Source organism: Camelina sativa, chromosome 11 (assembly GCF_030686135.1).
Source record: "Camelina sativa cultivar CO46 ecotype springtype chromosome 11, ASM3068613v1".
NCBI classification, from domain to species: Eukaryota; Viridiplantae; Streptophyta; class Magnoliopsida; order Brassicales; family Brassicaceae; genus Camelina; species Camelina sativa.
The window spans coordinates 44866159-44885019 of NC_141890.1; the positions used below are offsets into that span (position 1 = coordinate 44866159).

Below are 18861 nucleotides of genomic sequence, written 5' to 3' on the forward strand. Positions count from 1 at the left end.
TGAAGTTTATGCTTTGTTTTGCTCACCTTATCAATAATAACTTTCTCAAAGTATTAAATTTCAATGACTATAAACTAAACATCCATAAGTTCAAAATTTATCCTAAGTGTTACATGTTCTTTTATAAGAATATATTCCAATGAAGAAAAATCAAAATTAAGTAATGTAAACATTGTTTAACTAAATCTTACTATTACAAGTACTTTATACTACTACTATGAGTTCTCCTTAGTGATACATATTGTTCATAATGTGTAGAATCCAAGATTTTTATTTTGTGACTTTAATTAGGTAGTTTTAAAATAGTCACACATTGCGACTGATTTGCTACCATGTTACGACTGAAGACTTTTGTCACTCTTTTGGTACTAATTTGAGACTTGCTTTGCGACTATATTGCGACTGATTTGCTACCGTGTTTTGGCGGTATATCTTCCCACCACTTAATTAGTGGAATTAATCTAATTAATTTTGGCGTTTTTCCCTCCCCCCCCAATTATTTTGGATGCGACTAATGTGCGACGAAATTGCGACGTAGTTTCGTTATTAACTAGGCAAACCCATTAAACGATTAAACACTTCTTCCTTCTTTTCCAATTCGATCTAGGGTTTTCTCTCTCGAAAACCTCTCAACTCTACTTCTCTAAATCCTCTAAATCCTCTCCTTCTCTCAATCCTCTCCTTCTCGATCTAATCTCTCAATCGTCTCCTTCCTCTCCTTCTCGATCTAATCTCTCAATCCAATCTCTCCTTCCTCTCCTTCGATCTAATGCCTCCTAAGGGTAAGGCTTCTTCCAGAGGTCGCGGTGCCAGAACCGCCACAGGTGTCCGGATCTACAATGCGAATAACAGTTTGTCTTCTCATTCGTCGAACCCCTCTCAACGGACACAATCGACAAGCCATTCACACCAAAGTCGACCTTCTCAGTTTCCGCCGACGACAAATCCAGCGCCGATAACGAGTCCATCGCTGAGTACCCATCCACCGTCGAGGGAACATCCTGAACTATGGAGGGAACTTACACCGCCGAGTACCTATCCACCGCGGAGGACAAATCCTCACCAACTGCCTCCTCATCAACCGCCTCCTCATCAACCGCGGAGGACAAATCCTCACCAACTTCCTCCTCATCAACCGCCTCATTATCAACCGCGGAGGACAAATCCTCACCAACTGCCTCCTCATCAACCGCAAGAAAACCCTAATCGTGAAGAGGAAGATAATGGTAAAGAGGAAGATAATGGTGAAGAGCAACAAGATCCAAATGTCGATTACTACCAAGAGCTGTTGGATGATTTTCTAAGACTTCCAGGCCGAGAACGACTACCACTCTTGTCTGAGCATCCTATCCCTGGCGTCGAAACGCTGTGGTATAAAACTCTTTCCTTTGCTTTTGCTTTAAGTTTCTTGAAGTGTAGAAGTTAAGTGTAGTTGTTGATTACTCGGTTGCTTTTGATCCAAATGTTGATTACTAGGTTGCTTACTCGGTTTTGCTATAAGTGTCTATAAGTCTATAAGTGCGAGGTTGTTGCTTTTAGTGTTTGATATTCAATAGTTTATAAGTGTTTGTAGTTGTTGCTATAAGTGTCTATAAGTCTATAAGTGTAGTTCTTGCTTTAAGTGTTTGATATTCAATAGTTTGATATTCAATAAGTCTAAGTTTCTAATTGTTGTTTGATATTCAACAAGTCTAAGTGTCTAAGTTTGATATTTAATAAGTCTAAGTTTGTAGTTGTTGCTTTAAGTGTCAATAATTCTAGTTGTTGTTTGATATTCAATAAGTATAGTTGTTGCTTTAAGTGTCAGTTGTTTCGGTTGTTGTTTGATATTCAATAAGTATAGTTGTTGCTTTAAGTGTCAGTTGTTTCGGTTGTTGTTTGATATTCAATAGTTTGTTTCAATTGTTTCAAGTCCATATTTAGTAGGAGACGTACTCATTTTATATAACAGGTTTAACCGGCAGAAAGGTCAGCTGTCTCGAGCGATTTTTGGAATATTGAGGAGAAAGTTTGATGGGCCTTACTACAGTTGGAAGGTTACTCCACTGCCCATTCAAGAGCGATATTTCAGTACATTTGTGGTAAGGTTTACTCCTTATTTATGTTATTATTGCTAACAATGTTTTGGTATTATTGCTAACTATGTTTTGTGTTATTGTAGCGGAAGTACAATTGGGATATCGGCATTACTGAGCTTGTTAAAGCAGGTTTCTTGAAGATAGCCAAGAAAAGGATGAAAGGAATTGTCAGTCAAGCTAAGAGGAGTGGTGTACAACCACCATGGATTGGTGAAAAATTATGGCCTCTTATGTTGGAACATTGGGACACCCCTGATGCAATTGAGAAGAGTGAGAATGTTTCACAGTGCAGAAACTCTGATTGTGGAGGTCTTGGAGTGCACAAACACTTAGCTGGTCAGAAATCATTTGTGCAAATTCATCAAGAGATGGTAAGACTTCTCTTTTGTCGAATTCAGCTCAAAGTTTTTCTGATATTTCCATGATTTAATCTGTTTCACTATCATTGTAGGAGGAAGAGTTGGGGCGTCCTGTGTCACTGGTGGAAGTGTTTCTTAAAACACACACTCGTCCGGATGGAACATTTGTGGATCAAAAAGCCAAACAAGTTGCTGAGACGTATGAGAGGACCATAGAAGAGATACAAGCTGAAACGGAGGAAGATGGTCCAGATGGTTCAGAGAGTTCAACACATCATAATCTTTCCCTTGATGAAAGAAATGAAATCTTCCTTTAGGTAAATTCGATTCTGTCTGTTTTTTTTTTAAATCTGGTTCCATTTAGTCTGTGATGATTACTGAATGTTTATCTCTTGGTTTAGTGTAGTCATACAGACCACAAAGGCAACCCATTTGGACTTGGATCACTTGTGGAGACACTAAAGAAAAGGAAAAGTACAGATAGTTATGCAAGCGCTTCTCCATCAACTATTGGGGAGCTTCAAGATCAACTTCGGCGCAAGATTTCTGAACACGAGGCTGAGAATGCACGACGTGATCAGGAACACCGAGAGTCTCAAGCTGAGCTGAAGAGGCTTTTCCTCTTCATGAAAGAAAAAAATCCTGAGTTTGAAACTTTTATGGTTTCTCCTCCTGAATCATCCACACCTGCGACCACCCATCCAGCTACCGCACCTGCAACCAATGCACAACCCACTGACAGAGGCACCACACCAGCCTCCAGTCCAGCTGCCAATTCCCCTTCCTCTAATACTGCTTCCAACTGAATGTGTTGCAATTCCCTGTTTTTTTTTTATGAACTTGTTTTGCTTTTGAATACTTTTTGGAGGATATTTTTGTTTAGGATGATAAGTTTTCATGATTAGTACCTTAAATCATCATTCCTTTTGATTAATATCATTTCAAAATCCGAAATTAATCAGATTTAGGATTGCTAAACCGTGACAAATTTGTGACCAAACCAATTCAAAAAATTTAACTACTTTGTGACCAAACCAATTCAAAAAATATGACCACTTCGTGACCAATCCAAAGTACAAAAATAGTCGCTAAACACAGACTTTTACATTAGTCCCAAAATCGTCCTAATTCTATACAATCACAAAAATGTTAGGACTGTTCTATACAGTCACAAAAATGTCCTCAAATAGACTTGGTTGCAGTTTAGTCGGAAATTGCAACTACCATATACGGTCACACAAACGTCGCTAATATATGACTATATTACATAGTCCTAAATCCGTCGCAAATAAGCGACCATGTTGCGACCAACAAATTTTACGACCGTTTTTTAGCGACCATCACAAATAGTTGCTAAGGAGTCGCAAAACCCTTTTTTGCGACTATTGAGCGACGATTACTAGAGTCGCAAATGACCTATTTTCTTGTAGTATTGGATAAAAGTATTGCTTTCTTGTTTTATTTTTTTTGCCAAGAAACCAATGTAAAGGTTGGAAAACCAAACTTTCATTTATATGATATTTGCAATTTAGCAAAAAAATGTATAAGTTTACGTGATGCATCCACAACGCAGCTTCGTAGGTTGCTTTTGTGTTTTTTCTTTTCTCGTTTGAAGATGATGGTTGCTTCTTAAGTTTGTTACACAAGATCAGTACGCAGATTAATCAACCCTTCTTATTTTATAATGAAAATATCAAGTCATACGTACAGGACAATATTATGAACTTTCGACCGTATTGTTATTTTAATAACACATTGTATTTGATTCATGATACTTTGTTGAGGTAAAAAAATGTTATGGATTAATCAAACGATAAGAGAGGTAGAACGAAGACCAGTGCACATATGCGATACGGGATAATAGAGAATTACCAGTTTTGATTCTTGGTGATAACTGATAAGTAGTAACAGTACGATAAGTAGTATAATAGTTTCATCTATCAAAGTGTGATAACTGTATTAATTTGTTTACATCATGAAACTATTGTTACAAAGTTGTTTTGAGAAAGAAGGTTAATTTCTTTCTTTCCTTTCCAATTTTGGTTCGGTTATTTTCGTATATCTTATAACCACAATCATTTTAATCAAATTAGGATTGATGTATTATTTTTCTAGTTTTATTCCATCATTCCACGAGACAATCATGCAAGGGAAAAAACTTGTAATAATAAAGTTGAATTAATCAAGATAACAGAAACTTGCGCTTCAAGAAATCAACGAACAACAAGGTTTCATTAGCATGTCTCTCCATCACGCTGCTCCGTTTCAGCTGAGGGAAGAAAAGCAAACCACCGGTCAGACACACAAATCCCACCGTGACAATTCTCGAGACAACCGGTCTCACCGGCCACCGCCCCACAAAAGTCTTCTTCTTCACCAACACTTCAACCACCGTGCAAACTCCATGTAACACAAAGAACCAAGTGACCTCCCCGGTAGGCGGCTCACGGGTTAACAAGAAGAAGAGCGCCTCGTGAGCCACACCGGAGGCTATGAATGTAGCTAAAACACCAATGATCATAGCCCGCTCGGAGTTTACTAAGTATTCGCAAATTCGCCTCACAGGAGAATAAACACTTGACCGGAGAATAGCCGTGACCATGAGATTCCACCGGCGACCCCAAAAGTCTTGAAGAGAGGTGGCTAAGTATGGTTCGTTGAATTGAGGCTCGAGGTCGCATCCAAGTGTGATGCTGACAACAGATTTGAGTAAGGTTAAAAGAATCTCATGCTCTAAGTATACATGGAGAGGATACAGACCTAATAGTAGAATCTGAGGGAGATATTGTATGTAATTATACACATGTAACATCACACCAAAGATTGCAATTTTAACAGCGAAAAACCATTTGGGAAAATGGTTTATGGATTTAGGGTTTTGTTGAAGCTTGATGGGTAAGCAAGTCAAGGAAATGAATTGGTAGAGATTTGGGGGAACTGGAAAAAGAGGGCCTTCCTCGTTGGAGAATTGTATGAGCTTTAAACTTGCAAGGGAAAGATAAAACGCTGTGTGTGAACAGAAAATCACAGAGGATAAAAACAGAGGAAGAAGAAGGAACAGAGAACATACGGGAAGAACTGAGAGTAATCTAGGTAAACCAGCTTTGAGTTTGGATGATACGTAGTAACAGTAAGATACTGAGATTATTGCAGAAAGCCACACTAGAATGAAGTTCTTGACTTCTTCCTCCATCATCTCTTGAGAACTTTTCCTTTGCTGCGTTGCTTTTCAAAATCACCGAGGTTATAACTTAATCATTGCGTGTAATATACACAAGAATCAGAATGAAATTAAGGCATGTGGTTTTACAGGTAGATAACGGTAGAAGATAAACCATTTTTTGCTTCTACATTGGTCCTAGCTAAGTCTAGTCTTGTAACGCAATTTTGAATTTTTGTAATATTAACTTACAGAATCAGATGCATACCTTCTTTCTTGATAGTTGATACGTTCATTTTTTTTTTGTCAGTTTTATACAATGGTTACATTAAATAATGAGAATTGATAACAATAATCCTACACAAATCCACCTAGAAATGCAATTCATTGGGACATATGAAGCAACTTGTGTCTAAAGAAATCAATGATCAAGGAGGTTTCATTGGAACATCTCTCCATCACTTTGCTCCGTATCAACTGAGGAAGAAACAGCCAACCAGCAGTAAAATTTACAAATCCCATCGTTAGCAGCCAAGAAACGACCGGTCTCACCGGCCACCACCGCACAAACTCCATGGAACACAAAAAACAAAGCGACTTCCCCTGTAGGCATCTCACGTGTTATATAAAAGAAAACCACTTCGTGAGCCACACCAGAGACTACAAACGTAGCAAAAAACACCAATCAACATTGCATAATCAAAGCTCATAACGCTTTGGCAAGCACGCCGCACAGGAATGTAAACGCATGCCCTAAGAGTCGACGAAACTATGAGGTTCCACCGGAGACCCCAAAAGTCTTGAAGAGATGTGGCTAAGTACGGTTCGTGAAAATGTGGCTCTAGGTCACAACCAAGAACGATGGTCATTAGCATTCTAAGGAGGGTTAAGAGAATCTCAAGTAACAAATAAACATACAATGGATGGAGGCAAAAACTCAAAGAGGGAGGAAGGCTTAGCACGTCGTTATGCACATATAACAACACAACAAAGATCGCAACTTTAACGGCTAGTACATACGTGAAGAAATGATTTTGAGATTTAGGGTTTTTCTTACGCTGGATTGGGAAGCAAGTGAAGCAGGCGAATCTGAAGATATTTGAGGGCAGTGGAAAGAGAGGACCTTGATCGAATGAATAGAGGATGAGCCTTGAATTGGCCATAGCTGATAAGAAAAAAGCTGTAGTGGAAGAGAAAATTGCAAAGGAGAAGAAGAGAGGAAAAACAAATAACAAAGCACAGACCGGGATAATAGAGACTAATCGATAAACACCAGATTTGATTCTTGGTGGTAAGAAGTAACAGTAAGATACCGAGATTATTGTTGAAACCCCTACTTTGATCAAACTCTTGATTTCTTCCTCCATCTCTCAGATTTTTTGTCTTTTTTTTTTTTTTTTTTTTTTTTTTTTACTTTTACTGTTTTAGCAATATCAGAGGTTTTGAGATTGGCTTTTTACAACAACTACAAAAGTCTACAACCCACCCACTACAGCCAACAGAGGTTTTGAGATTGTCCGAATTAAAAATCAGTCCTTTTCTCTGTATACAAAAAAAAAAAAAAAAAAAAAAAAATCCTCCTTATGATTTCATGTGAATAACCAAAAAAGTATTCACAAAAGTAAAATAATATTAGCCAACTAATAATAACTTTATTTTTGGTACTGTTTTAATTTGTAGTTTAACATACACATGAGTAGATTAATATAAACATATATATATATATATATATTGGTGATTTTTGTAACATATTTTACAAATTGTCCAATGACACAAAGTTTTAAATATTCCTATTCTAAATTTATTCATTTTTTTTGTATCCGCAATATCAGGGTTCCACCAATCCCAAGAAAATAGACAAGTCATGCTTTATTAGATCAGTGAACAACAAAGATTCACTGGCGAATCTCTTAATTACGCCGCTCCGTTTGATCTGAGGGAAAAACAACCAACCGCCGCTCAAAACCACAAACCCCACCGTCAACAATCGTGAAACAACCGGTCTCACCATCCATCGCCCCACGAATTTTTTCCTCTTCACAATAACTTCAGCCACCGTGCAAACCCCATGTAACACAAAGTACCAAGTAACCTCCCATGTAGGCGCTTCACGGGTTATATAGAAGAACATCATCTCATGAAGCAAACCGGATACGAGAAACGAAGCCAAAACCCCGATGATTGCAGCACGTTCGGAGTTCATTAAGTGGCTGCATACTCGCCGCACAGGGATGAATACGCTTGACCGGAGAAGAGCTGAGACAGGGAGATTCCACCGGCGGCCCCAAAAGTCTTGAAGAGAGGTGGCTAAGTATGGTTCGTTGAATTGAGGCTCGAGGTCGCAACCAAGAGTGATAGTAAGCAAATCATTGAGGAGCGTTAAGGGAATCTCATGTGACAGGTATACATGCAGAGGATAGAGACCCAATAGCAGAATCGGGTGTAACTTTTCTATGTGATTACTACACACATGTAAAACAACACCAAAGAGTAAGACTTTCACAGCAAAAAGCCATTTAGGGAAAGGATCCTGAGAATTAGGGTTTCGTTGGGGATAGATGGGTAGACAAATGAAGCAAAGGAAATGGATGAGATTTGGGGGAGTTGTGGATAGAGGACTTTTATCGAAAGCAAAGAGTAAGAGCTTTAAATTGGCTTGCCATGTGAGGAAACCAGATGTGAGGAAAGAGAAATGCGCAGACGAGAAAAACAGAGGAAGAACAAAAAACAGAGCACCTACGGGAAGAAGAGAGATTAATCTAAAGAAACCAGCTTTGATGTTTTGTGAAATGTAGTAACAATAAGATATTGAGATTATTGCAGATGCCCAAGCTTCGATGAAGGTTATAAACTCTTCTTCAATCTCTCTCATATCTTTTGTTTGTTTGTTTTGTTTTACTGTGATCTTGAGAATTCTTGTAAAAGTTTTTAACTTAGTTTTTGCGTGTATAGTAAGTAATGGGAATGAGCTTAAACCTTAAATTAAAATCATCATGTTAAGGCATGTGCTCGGAGACAACGAACCAAGTTTGCTTCTACGTTCTGTCTGATGAGGCTGGTTTTTAATGGGATCAGTGGGATGTACGATATGACAGAACACTAGTTACGTTACTTACGTACCCACCATTTACGGACTTTTATGGTCCAATATTGAGGGTGACATACATGAATATAAAAATGAATGTCATGAATACTAGATAGATAGAGATAGCAATGAGATCAACACAACAGCTTGTACTTATTTAAAACTCGTCATTGATATTCCCAAGTCCCAACAAAGTAAATAACTTCTTCTTAACGAACTCAACGACCAACACAGCTTCATATGTGAATTTCTCCATCACGCCGCTCCTTCTAAGCTGAGGTGTAAACAACCAAACACCAGTCAAAAACACGAACCCCACCGTGAGCAGCCTCGAAACCACCGGACTCAACCGCCACCGCTTCATAACCGTGGTTTTCTTCTTCACCGCCAACTCAGCCGCAGTGCAAACCCCATGTAACACAAAGAAGAGAGTAACTTCTCCTGTAGGCATCTCACGTGTCATGTAATAGAAGAGCAATTCATGAACCAAACCGGAGACGATGAACGCCACCAAAATCCCCGGAAACAGTGCCCAACCGGAACTCATTCTACGTTCAGAGACTCGCCGCATTGGAGCGTAAACGGCTGGCCGGAGAATTGCCGGAACCATGAGATTCCACCGGCGACCCCAGAAGTCTTGAAGAGATGTAGCTAAGTATGGTTTATTAGACTGTGGCTCAAGATCACAGCCAAGAGAGATAAAAACAAGAACTTTGACAAACGTTAAAATAATCTCAATCTCTAAGTAGAGATGAACAAAATAGAGACCCAACATTACAATCGGATGCAGATTTTGTCTGTAACCATGCAAATGTAACAGCACACCAAAGATTGCAACTTTAATGGCGAAAACCAATTTGGACAAATGGTTTTGAGACTTAGGGTTTTGCTGAAACTTGATTGGGAAGCAAGTGAAGCAGAAGAACCGAGGGAGATTAGATGGAATTGGGATTAAAGGACCTTTATCGAAAGAGAAGAGGATGAGTTTGAAATTAGCGAGCCATGTGAGAAAAAACGCTGTGATTAAAGATAAATGCATAGAAGAGAAAAACAAAGGAAGAACAAGAAACAGAGCAAGGACAGGGGAAACTGAGAGTAATCGAGGAACACCAGATTTGATTCTAGGTGGTATGTAGTAACAATAAGATATCGAGATTATTGCAGAAAGCCATACTTTGATCAAGTTCTTGAGTTCTTCATCCATAGTTTGCTTTTTTTTGGCAATCACCAAGGTTTTAACTTTGCTATATATATTAGTATATCGTTTGGTCTTTAACTGGGAAAACCCTAGTAGTTAAATTGTTACAGAGACAACATCAATTACATAAAGCGGGTGAGATGTAGATTGAATACAAAAAAAGAGCATTAATATCGGGTCCTTGGGTAGTAAATGGTTGTAATATCCGAAACCACACAAATAGCTAGTGGTAAATATCTCCTTGGGGTGAGGACCATGCCAGAGAAGGAATGGTTAGCCATTTGGTCCATAGTAAGTGCAACTTTATTTTGGTCGCTTGAGAAAGATATTGTTTGATTCAACTCAGATTGTCCACAAAGGTTTTTAAAAACTTTATTTTGCCCACACATAGATTAAATTTGTTCGTGGAAACCTAAATAATATCTAAATGTTGGCTACAACATAAACTTGTTGTTCACAAATTATCATACACAAGTTCGGTTCATTTAGTAGACTAAATGTATATGTTGGACCAAAAATATATTCACGCAGTGGACCAAATAGCTATTTGTGTATGTTGTAGTATATAGACTTTTGTTACGAGATTCTACATCCTGAAACCATAGCTCTGCGCTAAACGCCTAAACCAACCAAAATTTAGAGAACGTAGTTTCGTTTAAAAATAAATAATTAATTTGCACTGTTGGACATAATCATTAACTTTGAAAATATTTCCAGACGTAAGCGTAGAAACAATGACGTTTTCACGATTCAACATTTTAGTATTTTACCAAACATTTTTTAATCGAAGATATTAGTTTTCTTCCCAAATCCATAGAAAGTAATATGATTGATAAAATTAGCTATATAGAAAACATCATTAATCTACAATCAGTGGCGGATCCAAAAATTATTTTATCCGGGGCAATAATATTAAATGATTATTTATTATTTTTTTAAATAAAATTATATCAGTTAAAAATATTTGATTAGTTTCAAGTTAATATAAGTAACAAAATTTTGTTTTATTAATAGAATATGGGCTTGTTAACATAGGAAATATAAACAAAATTAAGTTTTTGTTTTGTATTTGTAGGATATTTTAATATTATACACAACACAAAAAGTATATCTAAGAAGAAAATAGGGTAATAGGGGCAATAAAAAATATTTTAGCAGGGGAATAATTAAAAACTCATGTAAAATAACATTAATCTCAAAAGTTTAACCGTGGCAAGTGCCCCGGTTTACGTAACGTACGTCCCCCCTTGTCTACGATTTTAGCGATCTATTCCTCCAAAGGTAGAAAAGATTGTGCTTGACGAAATCAATGGACACAAATGCTTCATCAGCGAGTCTCTCGATCATGCCACTCCTTGTAAGCTGAGGGAAAAACAACCAGCCACCAGTCACAACCACAAAACCCACCGTAAGTAGTCGTGAAATCATCGGACACATCTTCCACCGCCGCACCAAGCTCGTCCTCTTGGCCGCTCCTTCAGCGGCAGTGCAAACTCCATGTAATACAAAGAACCAAGTGACTTCTCCTGTAGGCGATTCACGTGTAAAATAGAAGAAGATCAGCTCGTGAACTGCACCGGAGACTAGGAACGACGCAAAAACCCCCAAGAACATTGCTTGATCAGAGTTCATTTTCGGACCGGCCATTCGTCGTACCGGGACGTAGACGGACGGCCTGAGAATCGCGGGAACCATGAGGTTCCAACGACGACCCCAGAAGTCTTGAAGAGAGGTGGCTAAGTATGGTTCATTGAACTGTGGCTCGAGGTCACACCCAAGTGTGATACTAAGCAGAAGTTTCAGAGGAGCTAAAAGAATCTCATACTCCAAGTATATGTGCAGAGAATAGAGAACCAATAGCATAGTCGGAGACATGTATTGTTTATATTCATACATTTGTAACAACACACCAAATATGGCAACTTTAATGGCGAAAACCCATTTAGGCTTTTGATCTTGAGATTTAGGGTTTTTTAGTGGCTTAATGGGGAAGCAAGTGAAGCAGATGAATTGGGAGATACTAGGTGGAGTTGGTAAAAGAGGACCTTGGTCGAAGAAGGAGAAGAGGATGAGTTTGAAATTGGCCAGCCATGTGAGGAAAAAAGCAGCGGAACCAGAGGAGAAAAACAGAGGAAAAATATGATACAAAACACATATAGGAAGAACAGAGAGTAATCGAAAGACACCAGCTTTGATTCTAGTTGATATGTAGTAACAATAAGTAACTGAAATGAATGCTGAAACCCAAACCTTAATGAAGTTCTTGAGTTCTTCCTCCATCTCTCGAGATCTTTTTTTTTTTTTTTTTTTTCTCTTTTTGAGTAACCGAGGTTTAGATTTTATCTAGTTGTTACATACTTTAAATAATCAAATATAAACTCGATAAACCAAATAACTTGCAATTTGACGACTTGATAGATTGTAAAAAGATTCGGACAGAAAAACAACTAGTTTTGCAGCGCTCTCTCTCTCTCTTTCTTCATGCCTACTCTCCATGAGATCCGGAAGGATTTGGTTTGGTCTGATTGAAACAGCTCTGATTCTTGCTTCTAAGTAGTAGTAATTAACCGTAAGTTAAGGAAAAGGTTAATGTAGAATTCCTAATCTTGGTGCTCTAAAAGTTCTTGCAAACATCGAGGTTTTGGAACTTACTGGTTGCGTGTGTGAGAACAAAAGTAATCAGAATGAATTAGACAAGAACCAAATAGAAAATTAAACTAGCCTTTGTTTTCTTTTTTCTTGGGTGCAATTTCAATCATTGTTGTGTAGAAATGTCTGGCGAGAAGATCATCCAGACTTCAATATTAATTATTTGACCAACGACTACATGATCTACAGTTCCACGATTGGACATCTACTAACCCCCACTGGTGACTAATCACACGTGAAACAACCTCTCTCAAGCTTTGATATATAGCTTTGATTTTTCTATTAGGTCTATATAACCCAAAAGTATATATAGTCATTCAATTTATGATTTTGGTTTCTTACATCAATCATTTGATCAACGAGTAGATTATCTGACCAAAGTACGATTTACTAATCCAGCTATAGAAGAGACACATAATCCATAGATCATGATTCAGCGTAATAAAATAACTCGCGGTTGAAGAAATCAATGGGCATTAAGGCTTCGTTAGCGAGTCTCACGACCATGCCACTCCGTATAAGAGGAGGTAAAAACAACCAACCACTCGTCACAACCACAAACCCCACAGTGAGAAGCCGTGACACCATCGGACTAACTCTCCACCACCGCCGCACAAACTTCTGCTTCTTTACAGCCACTTCCGCCGCCGTGCAAACTCCATGTAACACAAAGAACCAAGTGACTTCACCTGTAGGCATGTCACGCGCTATATAGAAGAAGATCAGCTCGTGAACCGCACCGGAGACTAGGAACGTTGCGAAAACTCCCAAGAACAAAGCCTGATCGGAGTTCATTATCCGTTTGGCAAGTCGTTGGACCGGGGTGTAAACGGCCGGCCGGAGGATTGCGGGGACCATAAGATTCCACCGGTGACCCCAGAAGTCTTGAAGAGAGGTGGCTAAGTATGGTTCATTGGACTGTGGCTCTAGATCGCACCCAAGAGTGATAAAGACCAATACTTTGACGAGCATTAAGGCAAACTCAAGCTCCAAGTATATATGCAGAGAATACAGAACCAATAGCACAGAAGGAGACATATATTGCTTGTATTCATACATATGCAACAACGCACCAAACATGGCAACTTTAATGGCGAAAACCCATTTAGGCAACTGATCTTGAGATTTAGGGTTTTGTAGTGGCTTAATTGGGAAGCAAGTGAAGCAGATGAACCGGGAGATAGTTAGGGGAAGGGGAGAAAGAGGACCTTGATCGAAGGAGAAGAGTATGAGTTTGAAATTTGCTAACCATGAGAGGAAAAATGCTATGGATCCAGAGAAGTGAACAGAGGAGAAAAACAGAGGAAAAACAAGAAACAGAACACAAACAGGAAGAACAGAGAGCAATCGAAAAACACCAGCTTTGATTCTAGCTGATATGTAGTAACAATATGATATCAAGATTGTTGCAGAAACCCAAACCTTGATGAAGTTCTTGAGTTCTTCATCCATCTCTCTAGATCTTGTTTTTCTTTTCCCAAGGTTTTTGACTTTATATGATGTGTAAATAGAATAATAGGGCTGAATCAAAACATGTCCGAATAGAAAATTCGGAAAAATAAAGCTGTAGCCTGTAGGTCTTGCCTCTCTCTATATCTCAACACTCCTCCAGTAGATCCGGAAGCAGTGTGGTTGATACGGCTCTGATATAAAAGAATACAACAAAGAAAAATTAATTGAAAAATTGTCTTTTTCTTCATTTGAATTTTTTTAAAAACACAATAATCATTGACTTCATTGGAGTGTCCAAATTTGTAACGCATGAGGCTTTGGCGATAATAACCAGTGGCGGATCTAGAAAAAAAATTTAGCCGGGGCAAATTTTAACTGAAACGGAAAAAAATTTCTATAAGAATTCAAGTTTTTTGGTGAAAAATATAACTCAAATTTTATCTAAGAAAGACAATCCATTTAAAAAAATTGGTTAATTTTTTAAGTAACACAATGCTATTAAAAGTATACGAGTTGAAATATTGGTAAAATAAATAGACAAGTTGGACTTTTAACTTGGTTTTGTATAGATTGGAAGACGCATTTTATGTCAAAAACGTGTGAATATAGAAAAACCTGAGTAACAGGGGCAAAAAAGAATTTAATACCAGGGTCATAATTCAAAACTGTTATAAAATAGCATTAGTCTAAAAAAATTTGACAGTGGCAACTGCCCCTCCCTACCTAACGTGGATCCGCCCTTGATAATAACAATGACGAGGATAAAGAGAAACTCTTCTTCTGATTAATTAGACGTTACATTTAAATATGGACAACATGTGTTTAACAACGTCAATCACCAATAAACATTCATTTATCACCCTCTTATGCACATCATTTCTCAACACTTGAGGGTAAAACAACCAACCGGCAGTAACGAGCACAAACGCCGCAACCGCAAGACCTGATACCGCCCGGTGCGGCCGAGGAAGCCACCGCGTCCTCTTAATCGCTATCTCCGCGGAAGTTACAACTCCATGCAACAGAAAGAAGCAAGTGACTTCCCAAGTTGGAGATTCACGGATGATATAATAGTAAATCAGCTCATGCGTTAACCCTGAGACAAGAAATGTAGCTAGCATTCCAGCATAGAAAGCCCATTGTACACCGAGTAACGGTGCAGTAACTCGCTGAACCGGAATGTGGACGGCTGGACGGAGTACGGCTGGGACCATGAGGTTCCATCTACGGCTCCAAAAGTCTTGTAAAGAAGTGGCTAAGTAAGGTTCATTGAAGACCGGTTCGAGATCACAACCAAGAAGTGTAGAGAGCAAGGCACGGACGAAGACTAAGATAAGTTCTGCCTCAAGGTAAACATGGATGATAAAGAGAGCCAAGAAAGCGAACTGAGATAAATCACTATCATAGTTGTTACTGTACACATGTAATATGAAGGAAAAGATCAATAGTTTGATAGCAAGAACCCATTTAGAGATAGGTTTGTTGTAGATTCGATTTGAAGAAGGGTTTCGAATATTGGCTTTGATGGGGAAACAAGAGAAGCAGAAGAAACGGGAGAGATTTGAGGGGAGTGGGCTTAGAGGTTCTTGATCGAAAGAAAAGAGAAGGAGCTTGAAATTTGCGAGCCATGTGAGGAAGAAAGCTGAGATGGCGCAGAAGTGAACAGAAGAGAGGAGGAGAGGAAGAAGAAGGAAGGTGATGAAGATGGGAAGAAGAGAGAGGAGACGTATAAAACCCTTGGGGAGTTTTGAAGAGATGTAGTAACAGTAAGATATGGAGATTAAGGCAGAGATCCATACCTTGATTAAGTTTCTCAACTCTTCTTCCATCTCTCTCTTTCTCTCTTGGTTCTGTCGGTTGCTAATTGTGTGCAGTATGCGACTAATGTAATATTTATCCAAAAAAACATGGAAAAATGTCAAAATCCATAAATGTTATTACGTTTCACATATGTCTAAGTGTGCGTCATTTCTGTTTTGGATTATTCAAAAAATATTTCAAATGTTGTAAAAAACAAAAAGAGAGGATAAATGGGGTTTCTTGCTTGTATTCTTGTTAATGAAAGAGTCCATCAAGTCATTTTCTTAATGTTTGTAACAATGAAAGTCTTTCTAATTTCTTCAGAATTAATATTTCGGATACTACGATTATGAATTAATAGTCACTATTATAGTTGCTCTTCATTAATCATTTGATCAACGAGTAGATGACCTATATAAAACAAAGACGTTTCTACGATTTGACTTCTAGATCACATAAACCTTTCTTTAGTGTTAGCTATAGTAACACATTCACACTCTTGAATAATAATTTAGCGATTTATCACTTGCAAGTAAAAAAGCTTGTGCTTGACGAAATCAATAAACAAAAAGGCTTCGTTAGCGAGTCTCACGATCATGCCACTCCGTATAAGAGGAGGGAAAAACAACCAACCACTCGTCACAACCACAAACCCCACCGTGAGAAGCCGTGACACCATCGGACTAACTCTCCACCACCGCCGCACAAACTTCTGCTTCTTCACAGCCACTTCCGCCGCCGTGCAAACTCCATGTAACACAAAGAACCAAGTGACTTCCCCTGTAGGCATGTCACGCGTCATATAGAAGAAGATCAGCTCGTGAACCGCACCGGAGACAAGGAACGTTGCGAAAACTCCCAAGAACAAAGCCTGATCGGAGTTCATTATCCGTTTGGCAAGTCGCCGGACCGGGATGTAAACCGCCGTCGGAGGATCGCGGGGACCATAAGATTCCACCGGTGACCCCAGAAGTCTTGAAGAGAGGTGGCTAAGTATGGTTCATTGGACTGTGGCTCTAGATCGCACCCAAGAGTGACAAAGACCAATACTTTGACGAGCATTAAGGCAAACTCAAGCTCCAAGTATATATGTAGAGAATAGAGAACCAGTATCACAGTTGGAGACATATATTCTTTGTATCCATACATTTGTAACAACACACCAAACATGGCAACTTTAATGGCGAAAACCCATTTGGGGGTTTGATTTTGAGGATTAGGGTTTTGTTGAGGCTTGATAGGGAAGCAAGTGAAGCAGACGAATCGGAAGAGATTTGAGGGAAGTGGGACGAGAGGGCCTTGATCGAAACAGAAGAGGATGAGTTTGAAATTTGCGAGCCATGAGAGGAAAAATGCTGTAAGTTCAGAGAAGTGAACAGAGGAAAAAAACAGAGGAAGAACAAGAAAGAGAGCACAGACAGGAAGAACAGTGAGCAATCGAAAAACACCAGCTTTGATTCTAGTTGATATGTAGTAACAATAAGATTATCGAGATTATTTCTGAAACCCAAACCTTGATGAAGTTCTTGAATTCGTCCTCCATGTCTCTAGAATCTAGATCTTCTTCTATTTTTTTTTTTCCAATCACCGAGGGTTTGACTTGATGAAGATGTGTATTTTTAAAATAATAAGATTGAATCAAACACTTTCAGAATAGAAAATTGTGGAAACAAGATATGACAGCTACACATGTTGTTAACAGAGTCGGACTATTAATAAACTAGTGTTGCCTCTCTCTGCATCTCTAGATTCATCATTCGTTAGAGAGCTTTTTAGACACATTGTTTGAGGTTTTCGTGTTCTTGTCTACATGACTTTTCTTAAATTCTGCAAGCCATATTATTAGTTTTGTTGCGCTTTAAGAATGCTTCATACTCTACACAACGTGTCTCACACTTCTATATTCGGTTTCTTTCACACATTGAAGAGAAACTAAGTTTAGCCTTTGCATTGAAAAAAAAAACAAAACAAAAAAAGAATCATGGAGAAGTGAATAACTTGCGTTTGGCAAAGTCAATAACTGATAAACATTCACCAATCGCTCTCTCATGAACATTGTTTCTCAGTATTTGAGGGAGGAATAGCCAAACGCCCGTAAGACTCACAAACGTCAACGCTGCAAGACCAGAGACAGCCCGGTGCGGTGGCCTCCACCAGTGTGTTCTCTTCACCGCTATCTCAGTGGCTGTTGCAGCACCGTGCAAGACAAAGAAACAAGTGACTTCCCAAGTTGGAGGCTGACGGATCATGTAAAAGAAGATCAGCTCATGCATCACGCCCGAGACAAAGAACGAGGCCATGACCCCAGCAAACGTAGCCCCGTCGGGATGGAGTAAGTGTTTAAAAAAACGCTGAACGGGGATGTGTACCGTTGAGCGTAGGACGGCTGAAACCATGAGGTTCCATCTGCGGCTCCAGAAGTCCTGTAAAGAGGTGGCTAGGTAGGGCTCATTGAACACTGGCTCGATGTCACAGCCAAGAAGAGTAGATACCACGGCCCCAACAAACACCAAGACAAGTTCCACCTCAAGGTATAAATGGAGACAATAAAGAGCCAAGACAACGAACCGAGGCAAACCATCCCTGTATTCATAGACATGTAACAAGACGCCCAAGGCCAAAAATTTGACAGCCAGGACCCATTTAGGCATAGGTTCATTATTACAACGAAGATTCTTGATCGCATCTGGAGAAGGGGTTTGTCTGATTTTGATGGGCAAACAAGCAAAGCATATGAAACGGGAGAGTTTAGGGGGAAGTGGACAAAAAGGTCCTTGATCAAAGGCAAAGAGAATCAGTCTGAAGTTTGCGAGCCATGAGAGAAACAAAGCTGAAATGGCGCAAAAGTGCACACAAGAGAGTAACAGAGGAAGAAGAAGAAACATAATGCAGATTGGAAGGATAGAGAGGAGACGAAGAACACCTTTGGAGATTTTAGATGATATGAAATAACAGTAAGATAAAGATATTAACGCATAGATCCATACCTCGATTAAGTTTCTTAAGTTTTCTTCCATTTCTCAGATCTGTTGTTTGCTAATTCTGAGGAAGCACCAGTGTTTGGGCGTGGTCCTGTATTA

The 18861-nt window shown here is 39.0% G+C and overlaps 1 protein-coding gene and 9 pseudogenes across 6 annotated transcripts; 1 reads left to right on the plus strand and 9 right to left on the minus strand.

Annotated features, from left to right (window-relative positions):
- The first annotated feature begins 769 nt into the window (after positions 1-769).
- On the plus strand, positions 770-3243 carry LOC147935449 (uncharacterized; annotated as a pseudogene).
- Positions 3244-4586: 1343 nt separating this feature from the next.
- LOC104726078 (putative long-chain-alcohol O-fatty-acyltransferase 9 pseudogene) lies at positions 4587-5650 on the minus strand (annotated as a pseudogene). Its single transcript, XR_015572870.1, has one exon. The product of XR_015572870.1 is annotated as a putative long-chain-alcohol O-fatty-acyltransferase 9 pseudogene (transcript).
- A 313-nt stretch (positions 5651-5963) lies between these two features.
- LOC104728903 (putative long-chain-alcohol O-fatty-acyltransferase 7 pseudogene) lies at positions 5964-7002 on the minus strand (annotated as a pseudogene).
- Positions 7003-7270: 268 nt separating this feature from the next.
- On the minus strand, positions 7271-8506 carry LOC104728904 (putative long-chain-alcohol O-fatty-acyltransferase 4 pseudogene; annotated as a pseudogene).
- Positions 8507-8686: 180 nt separating this feature from the next.
- On the minus strand, positions 8687-9957 carry LOC104726079 (putative long-chain-alcohol O-fatty-acyltransferase 5 pseudogene; annotated as a pseudogene). The gene has a single exon (XR_015572855.1). The product of XR_015572855.1 is annotated as a putative long-chain-alcohol O-fatty-acyltransferase 5 pseudogene (transcript).
- Positions 9958-10865: 908 nt separating this feature from the next.
- On the minus strand, positions 10866-12651 carry LOC104726080 (putative long-chain-alcohol O-fatty-acyltransferase 4 pseudogene; annotated as a pseudogene). The gene has a single exon (XR_015572846.1). The product of XR_015572846.1 is annotated as a putative long-chain-alcohol O-fatty-acyltransferase 4 pseudogene (transcript).
- Positions 12652-12822: 171 nt separating this feature from the next.
- On the minus strand, positions 12823-13981 carry LOC104726081 (putative long-chain-alcohol O-fatty-acyltransferase 3 pseudogene; annotated as a pseudogene). Its single transcript, XR_015572847.1, has one exon. The product of XR_015572847.1 is annotated as a putative long-chain-alcohol O-fatty-acyltransferase 3 pseudogene (transcript).
- Positions 12823-15810, minus strand: LOC104726082 (putative long-chain-alcohol O-fatty-acyltransferase 2 pseudogene; annotated as a pseudogene). Its single transcript, XR_015572845.1, has one exon. The product of XR_015572845.1 is annotated as a putative long-chain-alcohol O-fatty-acyltransferase 2 pseudogene (transcript).
- A 387-nt stretch (positions 15811-16197) lies between these two features.
- LOC104728905 (putative long-chain-alcohol O-fatty-acyltransferase 3 pseudogene) lies at positions 16198-17450 on the minus strand (annotated as a pseudogene).
- Positions 17451-17596: 146 nt separating this feature from the next.
- LOC104726084 (putative long-chain-alcohol O-fatty-acyltransferase 1) lies at positions 17597-18798 on the minus strand. Its single transcript, XM_010444862.2, has one exon. The coding sequence runs from the start codon at positions 18796-18798 to the stop codon at positions 17761-17763; it is 1038 nt and encodes a 345-aa protein (XP_010443164.2). The 3' UTR covers positions 17597-17760.
- Positions 18799-18861: the final 63 nt, after the last annotated feature.

What these genes read in the sequence shown, in the direction of transcription:
- LOC104726084 (XM_010444862.2), bottom strand. Translation starts at nt 18,798, where the DNA reads ATGGAAGAAAACTTAAGAAACTTAATCGAGGTATGGATCTATGCGTTA.